Raw genomic sequence first — 18,859 nt, forward strand, 5'->3', positions numbered from 1 at the left:
GGGCGCAGGGTGCATCTGCTTGCCATGGATGCCACGTCAGCCTCCAGTGCCAGAGCTTGCCACCTACAGGGAGGTGCACAGAGCTGGAGGGCTTCCCACTATGGACACCGTGCCTTTTGGATCTCATACCCCGTGAAAGAACTGCCCATTTTACAGAAGGAACTTTCCATCATGAAAAAGGAAAGCTGCAGTTTTGGGACTGGACCTTGTGCCCAAGTCTTGAACCTGCTCTTCTTATGCGACTTTATGTTCCTAAAGCACGTGGAGAAACTGAGGCCCAGGGAGGCCGAGCCACCCAGGAGGGCCGGTGTCCAGAAGGCCTGGCAGAGGCACAGCAAAGCCTTGGTCGGGACTCGCTGGGCCACCAGTGGCTGAGTGAGGTGGGAGCCAGGGGTGCTGGCCCAAGAGGCTGGGCCCAGGGTGGTGGCCCCTCCCTCTTCCTCCCTCCTACCTGCTCTCTGGGCCTCCAAGAGGAAGGCGTTGCCATAGTCCCAGAAGAAGAAGTTCTTTTCTGCCAACCTGTTGATGGCTGAGACTTGCCTCCTCAGGCTGCAACAAGCCATGGGTCAGCACCAATACGCGAAGCTCTGGAGCCCCCTACATGTGGCACCCGCAGCCCCACCCACCGTGCTCCCTTTGGACTGCTGCCTCGACGGCCCCTGATCCTTGGGTCAGCCCCACCTGCCTGGAATGCCCCCACCCCTGGCATCTGTTTAGAACCTCTGTACCCTTCAAGACCCAGCAGGCGGCCCCTAAACAAACATTTTCTGGTCCCCAACCCCATCAGGCCCTGGGGAAAAACAGATGCTCCAGAGAGGGCCTCACACCCCAGCATCTACTCAGTGCCATGCTGGACTGCACTGGGCATTCAGCAAATGTCACTCCAGCTTGTCCCCCTGCACTGCCAAGAGGTAGGTGTGTCATGACCTGGTCTGACAGGTGGAGGCAGAGGCTCAGAGACGTTAAGGTCTTGCCCAAGGCCACATAGCTGGTTGCTGGAGAACCAGGTGGCAGCCAGAGCAGGACAAGGTGGTCTGCCCAGGCCAAATGCTTCTGCCATCCCCAACCCCGAGTAGCACCTTTCCTGGACCAGGTCCTTGAACACAGCAGGGTTGGAGGCCATGAGGCTCTGGGCCTCTGTGAAGCTGAGCTGCACAGGGTAGTAGCCGCCATTGAACGGGTTGTGGCAGGACGTCTGATCTGACCCCAGGTCCACCAAGCACTCCCCTGTTGTGTCCAATTCACGGACCAGGCGCTCCCTGTGGAAGCCATGGGGTGGTCAGTGCAAGCCACGCACAGTCTGGGCCCAGAGTCTGGGTCCAGCCAGGTGAGGATCAAAGCACATTTTCCCAACCACAAATCCAGCAGGCACAACCCCAGCTAGACCCCGCTTTCCCCGTGGAAAGAGAACCTGTGGACAGGGCAGGGACAGCCGCCCCGAGCCTGGGTAAGGGTGTGGCCACCAAGGGTGGCGCTGAACCGAGGCTCAAAGCTTTGTGTCCCACAGCTCCTGGTTAGCACTGGGGTCTTTGCTCAGGTGGGCCCATCTGGGTCCCCAAGGTGGTTATTAACTCCCACCCCCCACCCACTCACCAAAGAGCCACCACATTGCCATGGTAACCAAGGCTGAGCACCTCCTTTTTCTTCCGTGCCTCCCTGGAAGGACACAAGAGCAGAACAGGTGGCCCCCTGCACCTGTGCATAGGTGTCCCAGACACACCTGCACCCCAGCTGCACACAGGGCAGACCCAGGAGGCCACCAGAGGTATCGTGTGCAATCATGAGGCCCATGGCAGGGGCCATGAAGCATGCCTGCAGGATCCTGACTTAACTATAAAGGGAAAACCCAGACCCAAATACCCCAGACCAGAAAACCAACATGGAAGCAGCAAAACTCTGCCTGGGCGATCCATGTAATTCGGGTTATTGATGTGGGACCTCCACAGGGATCTTTACAGAACCCATCCAAGGTGGTCCCAGAGTTGTAGAATTCACTAAAGATGATTCCCAAAATTATTTAGAAAAATAGGACAAGAAAAATCAAAGCACATTTTGGGGAACAGAAGATTTGAACAGTCCTTGCAGTTTGTAGAGGTACCAAAAGGCAACAATATGCAGGGAAGGTGGAGTGGCCCCCGTGAGAGACCAGATTTACTGCTCCCTGGGCGTGGCCTGGAGAGGCCGGAGGAAGCCAGGCACTTCCTCTCCCCCAGGGGTGAAAGGTTGACGAAGTAGGGAAGGACACAAAGCCCCAGGGCAGCAGGAAGGCCAGTCTAAACCAGGGCTTGTTGCGATCCCAGCTGAAGGACCCCGGAGGGGACCGTGAGCTCCTAGGAGCTCACTCCATTCCCATCGGTCTTCCCCAGCTCAGGGGCTATGGAAGTGTGGCAGACAGGTTGCTAGAAGCAATTCCTTAAACTGATTTTGATGTATGTGTATGTGTGTGTGTTCATGTGTGTATATATATATGTGCATGCATGTGTACATATATATGTATATGTATGTATATGCATATGTGTATGTATGTGTGTGAGCATATCTGTTGTGGGCATGTACATGTGTGTTGTTTGTGTGTGGGTCTGCGTGTGTTTATGGCATGTGCGTGTGTCTGTGTGTGTGTATGGTGTTGATGTGTGTTTATGTGTTTGTGCTGTGTCGTGTCTGTGTGTTTGTGCATGTATATGTGTGTGAATGTGTGTTATGTGCATGCATTTGTGTTGTGTTATGTGTATATGTTTATGTGTTGCTAGTGTGTGTTTATGTGTGCTTGTATGTTTATGTATGTGTTATGTGTTCATGTTTGTATGTTATGTATTTGTGTTTATGTGTGTATATGTATGTGAATTGTGCTGTGTGTGCATGTGTGTGTATGTGTTGTTTATGCATGTTTATGTGTATGTGTTAGGTGTATATTTTCATGTGTGCATGTTATGTGTTTATGCATGTTTGTGTGTGCATGTATGTCTGTGTGTCTGTGTTTGTGCGTATGTGCATGTGTGCTGTGTTTGCATGTGTGTGCATGCATGTGTTGTGTGTCTGTGTTTGTATCTGTGTGTTTGTGTTTATGTGTGGGTCATGTATTTGTGTGGCTGTGTCAGTATGTTTATGTGTGTTGTATGTGTGTCACATGTCTGAGTGTTTATGTGCGTGCACGTGTGTGCAAGTGTGTGCATGTGTGTGCTGTGTTCAAGCATGTGTGCATGTGTGTGTTAGTGTGTGCGTCCTCTGTGTATGTATGTGCACGTGTGTTAAGTGTGTATGTGTGTTTATGTGTTTATGTGTGGTTATATGTATGCATGTGTGTTGTGTTTATGTGCGTGTGCGTGTGTGTGTGTGTGTGTGTGTGTATGTGCACACACTCAGGATGCTAAACAGTCTGAACAGGGATGGGAGTTAGGTCGGGAAGCCCTTCACAGCACACCTGGAGTGTGGAGTTTCTTCTATCATTGATGAAAGTTATCTGAGAGTTCTGAAGAGGGTGCAATGTGGTTGGATTGGTATTTTAGAATGATCTAGGTCGAAATAATTTACTGCATTATTTCTCAAATTTTTGGTTGACATTTTCATCCAAAACAGCTTTTAAGCCCCTGTGGAGATTCTACTTGCAGCCAGGTGGGGAACCACTGCACCGATATGCCTTCCCCAAACAGGACTCCGCTCTGCACAGTAAATTGAGAAGATGCTTCAAAGGCAGCATCCAAGGAGAAGTCCCCAGGGCAATCTTCACACTGTCCCACTGAAATACTGCTGAAGACATCGCCGGGGCAAGTGGGGCAAGGGGGAGGGCAAGAAGAAACCCACAGACTGCCCCTCAGCCCCTCAGCTCCATGGGGGAAGCTCTGGCCTGGAGCACAAGGATGGAGCGCACGCCTCGCCGGGTTGCCAGTTGCCACTGCAACAGCTCGAGGCAGCCCCTACCAGGGGCCGGCTCTACCAGACCACACAGCAAGAAAAACACAACTCGCAGAACCAGGGCAGAGCACGGGAGCCCCGAGAAGGCTGTCCGAAGCCCATCAGAGCCAAGTGTCTGAGCACCAAGCCCGCAGCCCAGTGGCCACCTCCACACCGGCAACAACAGAATATTGGAGGCCCTTCCAGAGGCTTCTGCCCTATCACCATCTGCGGGCCAGCCCTTGTGTGCATGTGTGTGTGTGTGCATGTATGTGTGGTGCCCACGTGTGGACAGCTGTCAGGCATTAAACAGGCCCACACCAAGCTGCCCCCCAGGGGTCCTCTTGTGGTTTCCCACTGCCATGTGTCAGGTGTCTGGAGTCGAGCTTGGAGCTGTACCTGAGCCTCTTGATGCATTGGTCCAAGCTGTCAGTCACTTCCATCAGCCAGCCCTGCTTGTGGCGTTTCTCAAGGGCAGCTTTATCCACCTGGGGCAGTGGGACATGGAACCACCCAGTTACAAATGTTCCCTAAGTGTATCATCCTCATCTATGAATGCGTCATCCCCTGTAGGTCCCTCGCTTTTCTATAACACAGTCTCAGGGCAGACACCACGAGCTGCCCTCCCACTATTTATTCCTTCTCCCGCCTCCCTTATCAGCAGAACCCAGGTGGGGTTCAGGGTGACACAGTTCAGCCCCAGGAGAAGATCTGCCTCCAAGCTAATCACATGGACCTGTCCACAATCTCCATCCTCCCTTGTAGATAAGAACATCAATTTCATCCAAGCCTGACCGATGAGATAAAAGAAGGGGGTTTAAAGACATAATTTTCCTGATGAAATAGAGTTGTAGCAGACACTTCCCTCTCATGTTCAAGAGGTCTTCCTGTCTTGAACATGGATGGGATGGCTGGGGAGGGGGCAGCAATTATTTCTACAAAGGAGGCCCAAGGGAATCCAGAGATATTAGCATCATTGAGCTGCAGACCAATGCCAGCACTGTTGGTTACATGAGAAAAATAAGACCCTATTGACACAAGCCGCTGTAGGTAGGCTTCCTGTTACCTGCAGCTCAGTGCATTCCTAACAATCACAGGTATGTATGGCACAGGTTTGACATCAACTGAGTACAAATCGCACTGGCGCATATCACCAAGGCTTGCCTCAAGGCTCCTTGCCTCTTCCACTTCCTACTTCCCTTCCTTTCCTTAGCACCCACCAAAGAAAGATGTGAGAGCCTATTACAGTTGGGACATATTTGTCCCCCAAACCTCATGTTGAAATTTGATCCCCAATGTTGGAGGTGGGGCCTGATGGTGGTGTTTGGGTCACAGGGACAGCTTCCTCATGAATGGCTTGATGCAGTCCTTGCAGTAACGACTGAGCTCTTGCTCTGCTGGTTCCTACAGGAGCTGGTTGTTTAAAAGGTCCAGCAGTCCCCTCTCCTCTCCCCACTCTCCCTTTCTCACTGTGTGACACACCAGCGCCCTTCACCTTCCATCAGGAGTGGAAGCTTCCTGAGGTCTCACTAGAAGCAGATGCGGGTGCCATGCTTCCTGTACCACCTGCAGAACTGAGTCAAATAAACCTCATTTCTTTATAAATTAGCCTCAGGTGTTCCTTTATAGAAACTCAAAGAACTAAGATGGGGTCACTGAGGAAAAGCTGCCTACACTCTATGGAGGATGGCCTGTCTGCCTCCCCACCTGTTCAAGATGGGGAGTCTATGAGTTCATTTATTCACACAATTCATTCCCTCCCATCTGTATTTCAGGGGTGTGGTGGGATACAGGAAAGCCATACCCACATATAGACAGTCACAGTTTTGTGGGAGAGCAGCCAACAGGCAGTGCCCATGCAGGGTGATGGACACTTTGAAGGCAGGAAGCTTACGCGGCCATGGGACCCCACCCAGTGAGGTCCAGTGAGGCTTTGCGAAGGAGGCGAGGGCAGTCTGGGCGAGGGAGGAAGAGGGAGTCTGTGGTGTGAGGGTTCCTGGAGGAAGGAGGGAGGGAGGGATGCAGGCATGAACAAAGGCCAGGACCCCCCAGCTTACCTCTGCTATCACGCCAATGCACCCCACAATGACTGCGGCCTTGGCCTGAGCCCCACTCATTCCACCGAGCCCAGAGGTGACAAAGACCTTCCCAGCCAAATCCTCGATGCCCAGGTACCGACGTGCAGCATTCAACATGGTGAGCTGCAGGGAGAAAAGGTGGGGGCTCGCTGCCCACTCCCAGCCTGCCCCCTCCACCCCCTATGCTGGGACACCCATGGCCAGGCATGGCCCCATCTCTCACCACAGTGCCGTGGACGATTCCCTGGGGACCAATGTAGCAGTAGCTACCTGCTGTCATCTGGCCATACCTGACCACAAGGAGAGAAGCCCAACCCAGGGCTCAGCCAGTGCCAGACCCAGGTCCTCCCAGCCACTCCCTTTAGAAGGTTGAAAATTAGTATTTAACTACACAAGAGGCATTAATATATTCTCTTTTACATAAAATAGAGAGAGAACACAAGAAGGCTATGAACACCCTGGTCCCCTCTTGCCTCCCAGACAATTTACAAGCAGACTTTGTTTTGTTAAAAACTGTAGTATAGGGCGGGGCATGGTTGCTTGTGCCTGTAATCCCAGCACTTTGGGAGGCCAAGGTGGGTGGAACACGAGATCAAGAGATTGAGACCATCCTGGACAACAGGGTGAAAATCCATCTCCACTAAACATACAAAAGTTAGCCAGGCGTGGTGGTGGGCACCTGTAATCCCAGCTACTCGGGAGGCTGGGGCAGGAGAATCACTTGAACCTGGGAGGCAGAGGTTGAAGTGAATCGAGATCAAGCCACTGCACTCTGGCGTGGCGACAGAGCAAGATTCCGTCTCAAAAAAAAAAAAAAAAAAAAGTAGTGTAATTGGTGAAGAATCGCTTTGGGGAATATTTGGCTGCATGGACTCCAGGTGAACATGGGCAGCACGCCCATGCTACATGTTTACACCAGGCAGGACACACACAACAATGTTCACAACAACTTCACATGCAGGGGCCAAGACCTGAAGATGCTGAGATGCCCCTCCACTGGAGACAATAGAAATGAGTGGCAGCGTATGTGCCCCATAAAACACCTAGTATCAGAGAGGAACAGGGCCTTGCACTGTGTCATGGAAGCAAGCCAGATTGAGAAGCAAGAGGGTTAAATAAATTAGTGCAATTGAACACTGCAGGTAAAGGAAGAATACTCGAGACCTGCTTCTTGAAATGCAACAATCTCCTAGCTGTCTTGTGAAGGTGGGAAAGGGAAGGCACAGAGGCCAGCTCGAACGGTCTAACCACCTAAATCACCAAGTCCTCATGCATAGAAAGTGCTCGGAAGGACACAGGAGACATTGTCAACTGGAGAATCTAGGATGTGAGACAGATCTCCTTTTCATTGTAGCTCCATTTATAATGCTTGATGAAACAGTGTACATCGCTGGGTGCAGTGGCTCATGCCTGTAATCCCAGAACTTTGGGAGGCCGAGGTGGGCAGATCACTTGAGGTCAGGAGTTTGAGACCAGCCTGGCCAACATGGTGAAACCCCATCTCTACTAAAAATACAAAAAATTAGCTGGGCATGGTGGCACACACCTGTAATCCCAACTACTTGAGAGGCTGAGGCAGGAGAATTGCTTGAACCTGGTAGGCGGAGGTTGCAGTGAGCTGAGATTGCACCATTGCACTCCAGCCTGGGCAACAAGAGTGAAATTCCATTTCAATTAAAAAAACAAAAAGAAAAAGAAAAAAAATAGTTTGTATTACCTTTATAACAAACGACAAGCTGTCACTTCCTGAGAAGGGGTGTGAGAGACCTCTCTGGGGCAATGGCAGCATTCCGTGCCTGATGGGTTTTAGTTGCACAGATGCATACTTTGTCAGAACCCAAAATGTGGTGCATGTAAGATGTGTGCATCTCATTATATGCAAGTTTTACCTCAAAAGAAAAAAAAACTGTAAACAAATATTTAATTCCAGTAAGTAATATTTGCAATTGACTTTGAGATGCATCAAAAAAACAAGTTGAATGGATGGATAGGTAGAGGGACAGATAGCCACATGAGAAGGTGAGTACGGTAGGTAGCATATTCATCACAGAAATTTTTTTACATTCACTGTAAATTCGGTCAATTTTCTGTATGTTTGAAATTGTTCATAATGAAATATTGGAAAAGGCAGCATCTAAAATTATAGGTTCTCTTGCATTCAAGAATATAAAATTTATAAGCATATACATAAAACTACTAGGGAATATGTAAAAATAAAATTAATTGTGCTACAGTTCTGTGATTGTGTTTTTCAAGACTTGTATTTAATATCACCATTTTGCTTTATAATGACCCATGGCTATTGGGGAAACACTGCCTGAATAGACTGAAATAGTGACTTACATTGTAACCCCCAAGGCAAAGAGCTTCTCATACTCCGTCCGGGAGGAGTAGTTGGGAATGACCTGGAGAAGAGGATGGGGCAGGGAGTGGGGCTGAGAGCTTGGAGAGTGAGCACAGATCCGCGGCGGGTGACAGACAGCGTCAGGGCACTGGGCTCTCCTCCCAGCGTCAGCACACGCTCTTTGGAGCCCCGGGCAGGAGCTGGGTCAGCTATGGGGACCCACCATCCCATTGGTGATGATGAGCCGTGGGGCGCTGCGGCTGCTGGGGAAGAGGCCGAGTGGGTGCCCGCTGTACATGACCAAAGTCTGCTCCTCTGTTATCTTCGACAAGTAGAACATGGTCAGCCAGAACTTGGGGAAGAGCAGAGTATAGGGACTCTGTCAGCGGAAGCAGCACCCCACGCCCAGCCCCACACCACTGTCCACACCCAGAGAGCTCCCGCAGGCCCCCAGGTCTCTATTCCACTCCGGCCCTAGTGTCTCCCTCAGCACCACCTCACTCATTCCTGTAACCTGAAACTTCCCCACCTACTCTCCAATGCTGGAGCCTCAGGCACCAGGGAGGCAGAGGCCTGTGTCCTGAGCCACGGGTTTGTAAGATCCTAGGCCAGAGCTCCAGACTAGGGGAAAGGCCAGGGTGGGGCGAGGCCACACAGTACGCAGTACCTGAGCCCAGTTGCTGAACACCTGCCCATTTCCTCCGTAGGTCACCAGCTCCTGGGGAAACTGAGGAAGACGTGGGGTCATCTGAGATGAGGGCCCGGGAAGGGCCTATGGAATCACAGACAGGGAGAGAAAGGGCCCCCATCCCCTGGAGGCACAATGGGGCAAGGGGGGAAGCCAGAAGGGTGACACATCTGCAAGAACACGGGCCCCAGCTGCGACTGGAGCAGGGGCTCGGCTTGGGGTTAGGGGTGAATCTGGGTCTGGGGTCACTCTGGGAACTCAGCCTGGGTTCAAAGGCAGGGTTGATGTGTGACCAGGGTCTGGGGCCAGGGCCAGGGTTTAGGGCTTTCCCACCTACTAGGTGAAGCGGTCACATTCTAGTAACATATTGCCCCAAGAAATGCAGGAACACACCCGAGAGGCATTCCATTCTCAAATATGGGGAGCTGCTCTATAGACTGGCTCAGGGTGCCCATGACAGGCACATGTGGCCAGATCCATGCCACCCAATATGGTGGCCACCCGCCACATGTGGCTTTTCAGCTCTGCTCCCTGCATAGATACATCCCTGGTTTCAAAGACTCAGTATGAAAAAAATGTAAAATATCTCATTAATAATGTTTACATTGATTACACGTTAAAACAATAGTATTTTGGAGCCAGGCATGGTGGCTGGTGCCTGTAGTCCCAGCTACCTGGGAGGCTAAGGTAGGAGGATCGCTGGAGCCCAGGAGGTTGAGGCTGCAGTGAGCCAAGATCAAGCCACTGCACTGCAGCAACAGAGTGAGAGCCTATCTCTAAACAAACAAACAAACAAACAAACAGTAAAAACATAGATTTTGGATATATCAGCATGAATAACATATGGTGTAAATCTGTTTATTTTTACTTTTTCATGTAATTTTTTTTTTTTTTTTTTTTGAGACGGAGTTTCGCTCGTTACCCAGGCTGGAGTGCAATGGCGCGATCTCGGCTCACCACAACCTCCGCCTCCTGGGTTCAGGCAATTTTCCTGCCTCAGCCTCCTGAGTAGCTGGGATTACAGGCACACGCCACCATGCCCAGCTAATGTTTTGTGTGTTTAGTAGAGACGGGGTTTCACCATGTTGACCAGGATGGTCTCGATCTCTTGACCTCGTGATCCGTCCGCCTCAGCTTCCCAAAGTGCTGGGATTACAGGTGTGAGCCACCGCGCCCGGCCTTCATGTAATTTTTTAAATTACATGTGTGTCCACTGCAGCCACGGTGACGTCCTGGTTTTGAGGCTGCACTACAGCCACGAATGCAACCACTGGGGGAAGCTGAGGGAAGGACCAGGGACCTCTCTTACTAGCTTCACAACTGCCTGTGTCTATAACTATCTCAAAATTAAAAGCGTGAAAGCATGACATGTGTGTCTCACATTCTGTTTCTGCTGGGCAGTGCTGGCATTCAGTTTCCCTGGCTATTACCTGGGCTACGGCAGGGTCCAGGTTGTTCATGATCATGTGCATGATGGCGGCAGCCGCTTTTGTCCGGCAGGGGTACTGCTCAACCGGGTAGGCCCTGCAATGCAAAGCCCAGCCGCCAGGCTGCCCTTCCTGCCAAAGTGCAGCATCCAGCCCCGCCCCACCCAGCCCCTGGCCGAACAGGCAAGGACAGCCAGACCCAGGGTTTGCAGGAGCGTACAGTGGGGCCTCCAGCACCACTAGGGCCAACTCTGTGCTGCTTATTTAGCTGAAGTTCTTAAGCTTCCAGGGAGGGGGCATTCAGGCCCCTCCCCAACTACCCTGCCTCCCCACTTCACATGGTCCACCTGGGAGATAGCTGCTGGCAAAGCGGAACTGACGGCTGCTCTCCAGAAGCCTCTCCCTCTGGGTAAGATAAATTTATTCATTTGTTTCTTCATTCACTCAACAAACACTTTTGGGCACCACTTCTCCAGCAGGTGCCAGGACCAGAGGTACTGGCTGGAGTGAGGAACATGGCTCCTACTTTAAAGGGAACAGCGTTCCCTGGGATGTCTCAAGGCAAGCCTGGGCCACTGGCACCTTCGAGAACAATCAAGTGCAGAAATGCAGACTCAAAGCCCTACTCCAGAACTGCTGGGTCTGAACCTGGGGTGAGGCCTGGCAGACCACGTTACCACAAGGCCTCCAGGGATGCTGTGCACAGTGTGGCTTAAGACCCTCATCGAGATCGTGGGGTATGTGAAGTCACTGCCAGAGCTCCCTAAAGATCTCCCTACCCTCTGGCAGAACGACAAGCCCTAGTTTTTGAAAGGGGTTTTGTATACAATTTGGCTCCTGAATTGCATAGGACTGGCTGCACAGGACAGATGGGCCAGGTCTGAGAGACCTGAGAAGCTGCCCCCGTCTTCTGGCCAGGCTCAGGGGCTGCAGCCAGCGTTTGGCTCCAGCTCCCGAGGTGACGACACAGAATCTTCTCTCCCCTGCCTCCTAGTCTGGACAGACTGGGTTTCCCCCACACTACTGACTCCCCCATGTTCCCTTGCAGGAGCTGCCTGCCCCTCTGGGTCCCTTTGAAGCTGTGCCCACAAGGCTGACCTCATTTCAATGTCAGGGCAAAACCGGTACATGTAGATGTGCCCATACAGTTGCAGCTCCTGGGCAAATTCTGGGGCCAGCATGTTCTGGACATCTGGGGGGAAGTAGCGCAGGGCGTTCCTCAGTGCCAGCTGTGGGAGGAGAGTGAAGAGATGATGGGGGCTGGAGCTCCGGGCTGGGTGTTCTGAGGCCCCGTAATGGGCCATCCTCCTCCCACATGGGTTTGTCTCTGCTCCACTCAGAAGCCTGTTGCCCACCTAGAGACTGCCTGGTTCTCTCCCCAGGCCCATCTACAGTGTCACCTCCTACAGAAAGCCTTCCCTGATTGCCCCCTCCTGCCCCTTTCATGAAGGCAGACTGATCCCTCTCTCTTCTTGCTTAGGGTGAAGCATCTGTTCTGAGGATGGCACTGCTTACCCCAGGGAGGGATCAGAAAGGGGCCTGCCTGAGGCTTGTGGCTATGGTGCAGGATGCAGAGGCTCCAGTGGGGAGAGTAGACCCAGCAAAGCCTTAAGTACCCTGTGCAGGTGCATACAAGAAAAAGCTGTCAAAAACAACATGTATTTACACACACACATGAACTCTTGATCATGAGCCACAGGAATCAACTGCTATGGCTGCCCAGATACACACATCCCTACTCCGTGGAACAAATCTCAGCTTTCCTATGTGGGTTCTAATACATCCATCCTCTCTAGCTCCTTTCATTTCACTTTCAAATCAATACTGCTCGCATCCCCTAAACTGGTTTCACAGCCTGCTGGTAGGCGGTAGTTGCAGTCTGAGGCCACTGTCCTCACTGCTCTAAAGGCAGTGCCAGACACAGCCCTGGGGCTTGACGGGATGTTTTACCAATGTGCTGCACGAGGAGGACCTCTTGCATAATCAGTTGTGTCAACTGCATTAGAAACATTGTTCAGGTAATTACACAGCACAAAAAGTACAACACACGTTCTGTGAAAATTAGTGCATTTAAAATGGTGTCAGTTGATGGAAGTGAATCAGCCATTCTTAAAAGCGAAACATGTAAGAAGCTCAATCTGTTCTGAAATGAAGCACAAACTTGTGCCCTCAGCAAAGGACATTCTGGCAACTTTTCCAAAGCCTAAATACAGCCCCAAAGCTCTGTTTGCCACATTTTCCTCTTGTATAAAATTTCCATCTGCTAAACATTGAATTTTTCCTTATTGCTGAAATTCAGTAATTTAGCCTAGATATGTCTTAATGTCGATTATTTTATATCAAGGGTTTTTTTTCTTTCCAGGATAAACTATATCTTTTTATCTGCAATTTCACGGTTTTATTTAGTTCACAAAAGTTGTCATATATTTTGGCTTAATACTTCATCCTGTGTCTAGAGTTACCTAATAGGCCTGCGATAAATATTCTTTAAGTGGGAAAGGAAGGCTCACTCTCACTGGCCTGGATTTAATCCTCCACACCTCTGACTAGCGGCAGCTCTCAGCATTAAAACTAGATGATGGGGCTCACACAGGTCACATGACCTGCCCAAGGCCCTGCAACAGGCCTGTGGATGACCTGAAGGGCCGCCCAGTGCCTCCGCCTACCCTGGCAACTTCAGCAGAGGAGGAGTCTCAGGTTGAGCATTGCCCACTGTTCTCAAGAAGGGCTGCGTGGTGTGATGGGGCCCACTGCTTCCCGATGACCATGGAACAGTGGGCAATGCTGCACTGACTGCATGCAGTTCCCTCCAGAAACAGCACGGCCCTGCCAGGATTTTTATATGTTTATGCTATGAAAAATATAAGGCCAGGCACGGTGGCTCCTGCCTGTAATCCCAGCACTCTGGGAGACCAAGGTAGGAGGATCAGTTGAGGCCAGGAGTTTCAGACCAGCCTGAGCAACATCAAGAGACCCCCATCTCTACAAAAAAATTAAAAAATAGCCAGGCATGGTGCATATGCCTGTGGTCCCAGCTACTCAAGAGGCTGAGGTAGGAGGATGGCTTGAGCCCAGGCATTTGAGGTTCCAGTGACCTACGATCACACTGCTGCACTCCAGCCTGGACAAAGCTAGATCCTGTCTCTAAAGTGTTTAAATACACACACACACACACACACACACACACACACACACATATGTATATATATATACACATATTATACACATATGTGTATATATATGTACATATATATGTATGTATATATATATACATATATATGTGTATATATATATATACATATATATGTGTATATATATAAATGAACTGTTGCAACATGTAAAGGTAAACCAGGATAATCTGATATGTAATATTTGTGCCAAAAAATGAGGTTTACAAGACACACTAAGAAAGCAAAGAAAAGCATGATTTAATATCATTGCACTTTCACCATTTCTTGATTGCAGCCCAGTGACACCTGCTTCAGATTTCTGACTTCTGGAACTGCAGAAGAATAAACAAGGGTTGTTTTAAGCCACTGCACTTGTGGCGATTTATTACAGTAGACGTGGGAAGCTAATACAGGCAGTAACAGAACATTGCCTCAGGCATCAGGGCACCTGTGCCAGGCACATGCCTGTCCTGCACGGTGGCTGAGCACCAAAATGAAAAGATGCCAGCCTGTAACGTTGTTCAGCCCACAGATGAGGGTGTGTGTGTGTGTGTGTGTGTGTGTGTGTGTGTGTGTGTGTTCAGCCTAGGACTTACTTTCATTCTAACCTGGCAGTCAGCTTGTGGGGCAGTAGCACACTTTTAAACGTCACCCACCTGAAAGTTTCTGACTGCCACTATTTCTGCCAGAAATGATGGCCATTATCCAAATGGCTTGGCTTTGTTTGAGTCACCCCTGTCCCTGCATCCCTCCAGCCCAGCCTTCATCAGGGTCTAGGCCGAGGCTGCGTTGAGAGCCAGGAGCTGCAGCCAGACTTCCTGAGTGCGGGCAGCACTCTGGCTTGCACGGGCTGCAGTGGCTGTCAGGCTGCTGTGACACAAGCCTGCCACATGGCACACACACACTCCCCCTCTCTGACTGCCCCTTCCCCATCTGTAAAGTGGGCATAATAACAGTACCCACCTTGGAGGGCTGCCCTGGGGACTCAATAAGTTGAGGTACTTAGAACAGCCCCAGGCACACATAAGTACGTGTGAGTGCCCAGCTGTCAAAGCTGTCATCTCCCACACTTGTGGGCCTCCATGCTGCCCATCCCTTCTTCCAGCCAGGCCTCTGCCCACCTCACCCCTCTGGAACCTCCTTAGAAGCCTTTATACTCTGGGGCAGGGGTGTTGTTAAACAGCAGGCATGCCCCTATTCAGAAACCTTCATGGGCTCCCTATTACCCGTCTGATAAGGCCATGCTGCTCCTGACATTCAGGGTCCTCCATCAGCCAGCTGGGTCTGGCTCTCCAAGCTCAACACCAAGCCCTGGTCCACACGGAACCTCCTCCATCCTGACACACCTCAGACAGACCCGTCTCCACATCTCTGCACACTGCCTCCCCTTGTCTCCAAACTCTTGGGCATTTCTCCTTTCCCAGGCTAAGAACCCTACCCAAGTTGCCATAGCCGCCTCTTCCAAGAAGTCCTCTCAGGTTCCTCCTTCGGCTGAAATCTTATGGGATGTTAGTTAGGGCTCTTAGGGCGACTCTTATTCATCCAGCAAACATCTGCTGCTGTCACTGGAGATCCCAAAATGAACCCGGTGGAGACCCCAAAATGAACCGCTGCCCTCAAGAAGTTCAGGAGAGGAGGACATTGGTAGTGACAGGGACACAGATGCGCAGCCATCTTCAGATCTGCTGTTGGGTGCCCAGCACAGGCACTTGGGTGGGGTGGATTTGGGAAAAAGGGTCACTAGGATAAACTGCACATGGGGGAGGTACTGAAGACATTTCTAATGGGGGAACTGATGCTGTCGTGTGACTGAAGTCTCCCTGTGCACGGTGAGAGCTGTGTCAGGCGCATGCTGAGAGTGTCCTGATTAACTTGGCAAAGGAAGGCCCCGCTCTAGTCACAGAGAGAGTTCTGTTAAACACCAGCAAAGAATGATGTGCACGTTAGTTCATCCAAATAATGAAACACTATGCAGCCATTTGAAGACAGGGCACTCTAAAGGCACAAGAAGGAACAATCTGGAAAAAACCGTCGCATAGGTGCTTTCCTGTGTATTTTTAAGAAGGATCACAGATGTCTTCTGCACCCCACAGATGCATAGAGTGTGTTTCTGAAACTCTTGAGTAGTCTTCAGTAAAGAAAAAGTGGGAGGAAAGTCTATATAACCGTGTGGCCTACTTTACTTCATTTGGGATTCCCCTGCTGTCATCAGTTTCATCTTCAGCTTACAAATGCCAAAAAAAAAATAAAGCCATGGCAACTCTGGAAGGTGAACTGAGGAACTTACACCTTTATACATTCGACTTCTTATCTCAAAAATTATCTTCAAATACCCAGGTTAAAGATCAACAAAACACATTTAAATAAAAAATAGAAAGCAAGCCGCGGGACTCAGGGCCTGCCCATGAAGGAGAGGCAGCTCCGCACCCACTCCTGCTCCAGGACGCCCGGACCCTCCAGCAAAGGGGGACACACCCCAGCAAAACCCAGGTGGCCACGCCTCCACCTGGAGGTGCCTTCTCCTCCCAGCACAAGACACCCCGGGAGCTGAACACAGCCATAGCGCGTCACAGGGGATGTACAGGTGGCAGGGCCCTCCCTGTGCTCTGGGGTGAAGGTCTAGGCACGGGCACCCAGCAGGGAGGTGATCAAGGGGGAAGAAACATTAACACCACCTGGACAACCGTGGAGATGGGCCAAGGGGAGGGGAAAAGGGACTGGATCACCGGCTTGCAATCTGCCGCCAAGTACCTGAAACCTACCCACCCCCTTTCCAGCACCCACCACCTACCCTCCCCCGTCCCCACCACCCAACACCTACCCTCCCCCACCCCCTAATACCTACCATCTACCCTCCCCCCAACCCCCAGCACCCACCACCTACCCTCCCCTGCCCCCTAAGTGCCCAACACCTACCCTCTCCACCCCCAATGCCCACCACCTATCCTGTACCATCCAACACCTATCCTCCCCCACCCCAATGCCCACCACCTACCCTCCCCACCCCCAATGCCCACCACCTACCCTCTCTCACCCCAGTACCCAACACCTACCCTCCCCCCACCCCCCAGTGCCCACCACCTACCCTCCCTCCACTTCCAACACCCGACACCTATCCTCCCCACCCTCAATGCTCACCACCTACCCCCCCATCCCCCAGTGCCTGCCATCTACCCTACTCCTGCCCCCCAGCACCTACCACCTACCCACCCCCACATCATCTCAGCCCCCACCACCTACTTTCCCTCCACCCCTCAGCCCCCACCACCTCCCCTCCCCTTGTTTCCTGGCACTCATCACCTACCCTACTATCCTGCTGGCTTCTCCTCCATTTCCTTTTCCCTCCAACACCAGCTCCACCTGCCCCCAGCGCCCTACTCCCACAAGGACCCCCAGCATACTCCTAGCCCCCCAACTCCCCTCCACCCCACTCCCACAACCTGCTTCCCCTTTCCCCAGCACCGGCTCTGCCCTGAGCGACCCCCACTGTCCCCACTGCATCCTGTTAGGCCTCTGTGGGTGGCTTGGGAAAGGCCAGGGGGCTCTGGTGCACAGGGCAGCCATCTCTATCTGGGAGGTAGGATTCCTCTTTTAATCTTTATGCCTGTTTGCAGTTTCCATTTCTCTAGTGTTTCTGAAATTCTTGAATAGTTTCCAGTACAGAAAAGGAGGAAAGTCTATATAACCGTGTCACCCACTTTATGTCATTTACTCTCTCCATGACCCCTGGGTCACGATTTTCATCTCAAGCTTACAAATGACAAAAGGCAGGTTCCCAGACTGGGCACTGCCAGCAAGTGTGCACCATCCCTGGCCTGCCTGGCCATTGGGTGAGGGGACGCCAGCCTCAGCCCACCTCGCCCCAGCACCCGCCTGCCAGCCACAGTGTTCAGCCACACAGCCTAAAGTTCTCCAGAGGTGTGGGGAAGGAACAATTTCAAATGAAAACAAGAGCTGACCTTTGTGCAAATGTTCTGCATGTTGGGGTGGACCCGGTGCCGGGTGTAACACTTCACACCCACCCAGGGCCTCCTCCCACTGGAGGTGACCGCAGTGCCACCACTGACCGGCCACCGACCCTGAGCGTCAGGATCCTCACCTGTAAACAGGCATGGCGATCCTGCACCCAGGGGTGGCTGCACACAAGAGACAGAGCCCGCCACCCACTGCACCCCACCAGTTGGAGTCCCTGGAGGCCAGGGTGGATGGCTGAGGAGCTCCCACTGAGAGGGCAGGAAGCCGGGGTGCTCGCCGTGGAACACCTGGAGGACGTCTAGAGGCCAAGGCCTCAGGAGCACGGACCCACTGCTTACCTGCTTCTCTGCAGGGCTGAGGCCAGGGGTCCTGACTGGGGCATGGGGCACCCCAGCCTGGCGTCCTCGGTTCTTTGGGAGGGGCCGCAGGGGCAGGCCAGAGCACAGAGCCTGGAGGCTAGACATGTGTGGCTGAGATGGAGGCAGAGGCCAGCACTGTGGGGAGGCCAGAAAGAGACTGGGCAGATAGGGCCCAGTGGGGGGGACCTCCAGCCCCAGTGCCACTCCTCCCACCCCTCATTGGGCGCCAGGCCTGTGCAGGGAGCCATGTGCAGGTCCAAGGGTCACTGGCCTCAGGCGAGCCGCCTGCACTGCTGACCAGGGGAAGGCAGTGCTCTGCAGAGGGCAGTGCTCTGGGGAGCAGGGCTGGGCCCTTTTCCCTTCCAGGAGGGCTGTGCTGTCTGAGGAGTTTTAGGGGGTGGGTGGGGCTCTAATGCTGGGGTGTGCTGTGGCAGCCCTCGGGGGCACCACACCAACCAAACACTCCATGTGGGGATCTGCATCTCGACGATGGGAGCTGGGGAGCCGTGTGATACTGGGCCGGGCACAGAGTGCAGACACCCTCTCCTCCTGCTACCTCCCACTGGGGGCTGGGTGACAGGAACAGTGTGACCCCAGCAGGAGCTGAGGAGGGCATACCGCTCCACCCTCTCCCAAAGCTCTTTTCAAAGGACCTGCCTGAGGGATGACTGTCATCCCCAAATATGTTAACAACTCTGCCAGAAAGCATTCTTCATGAGCCCTACACTACTGATGGGGAAACTGAGGCCCAGGTCTCACTCACACAACCAAGAAGTGGCGGCAACTGAATTCTAGCAGTCCCGGGGAGGTGACCCACCTGGGTGTATCCAGCTCAGAGCCTGACCAGCCCTGTCCCTTCGGCTGTGTCCTATCTACACAAGTGGGTGGCACTGGGCCACTCAGCAGTAAGGGGCAGAGCATGGTTAG

At 52.3% G+C, this 18,859-nt stretch overlaps 1 protein-coding gene across 2 annotated transcripts in view; it reads right to left on the reverse strand.

Annotated features, from left to right (window-relative positions):
* Positions 1 to 18,100, reverse strand: part of UROC1 (urocanate hydratase 1) — a 36,110-nt gene extending 18,010 nt beyond the window's left edge. The window contains exons 1-12 of one of the 2 annotated variants that reach the window (XM_032269226.1): positions 17,912 to 18,100; positions 11,527 to 11,657; positions 10,432 to 10,525; positions 8,981 to 9,040; positions 8,537 to 8,665; positions 8,313 to 8,374; positions 6,193 to 6,259; positions 5,949 to 6,092; positions 4,291 to 4,379; positions 1,594 to 1,656; positions 1,080 to 1,259; positions 452 to 549 (exon numbers count right to left, since the gene is read on the reverse strand). In XM_032269226.1, the coding sequence (XP_032125117.1) occupies positions 452 to 549; positions 1,080 to 1,259; positions 1,594 to 1,656; positions 4,291 to 4,379; positions 5,949 to 6,092; positions 6,193 to 6,259; positions 8,313 to 8,374; positions 8,537 to 8,665; positions 8,981 to 9,040; positions 10,432 to 10,525; positions 11,527 to 11,657; positions 17,912 to 18,037 (1,243 nt within the window). In that variant the 5' untranslated portion in view covers positions 18,038 to 18,100. Of the gene's footprint in view, positions 1 to 451; positions 550 to 1,079; positions 1,260 to 1,593; positions 1,657 to 4,290; positions 4,380 to 5,948; positions 6,093 to 6,192; positions 6,260 to 8,312; positions 8,375 to 8,536; positions 8,666 to 8,980; positions 9,086 to 10,431; positions 10,526 to 11,526; positions 11,658 to 17,911 lie in introns of both variants that reach the window. The other variant, XM_032269225.1, reaches the window with a different exon arrangement.
* Between the last annotated feature and the right edge of the window lie 759 nt (positions 18,101 to 18,859).

Source organism: Sapajus apella, unplaced genomic scaffold (genome assembly GCF_009761245.1).
Source record: "Sapajus apella isolate SASKATOON/1434 unplaced genomic scaffold, GSC_monkey_1.0 scaffold190, whole genome shotgun sequence".
Taxonomy (NCBI): Eukaryota; Metazoa; Chordata; class Mammalia; order Primates; family Cebidae; genus Sapajus; species Sapajus apella.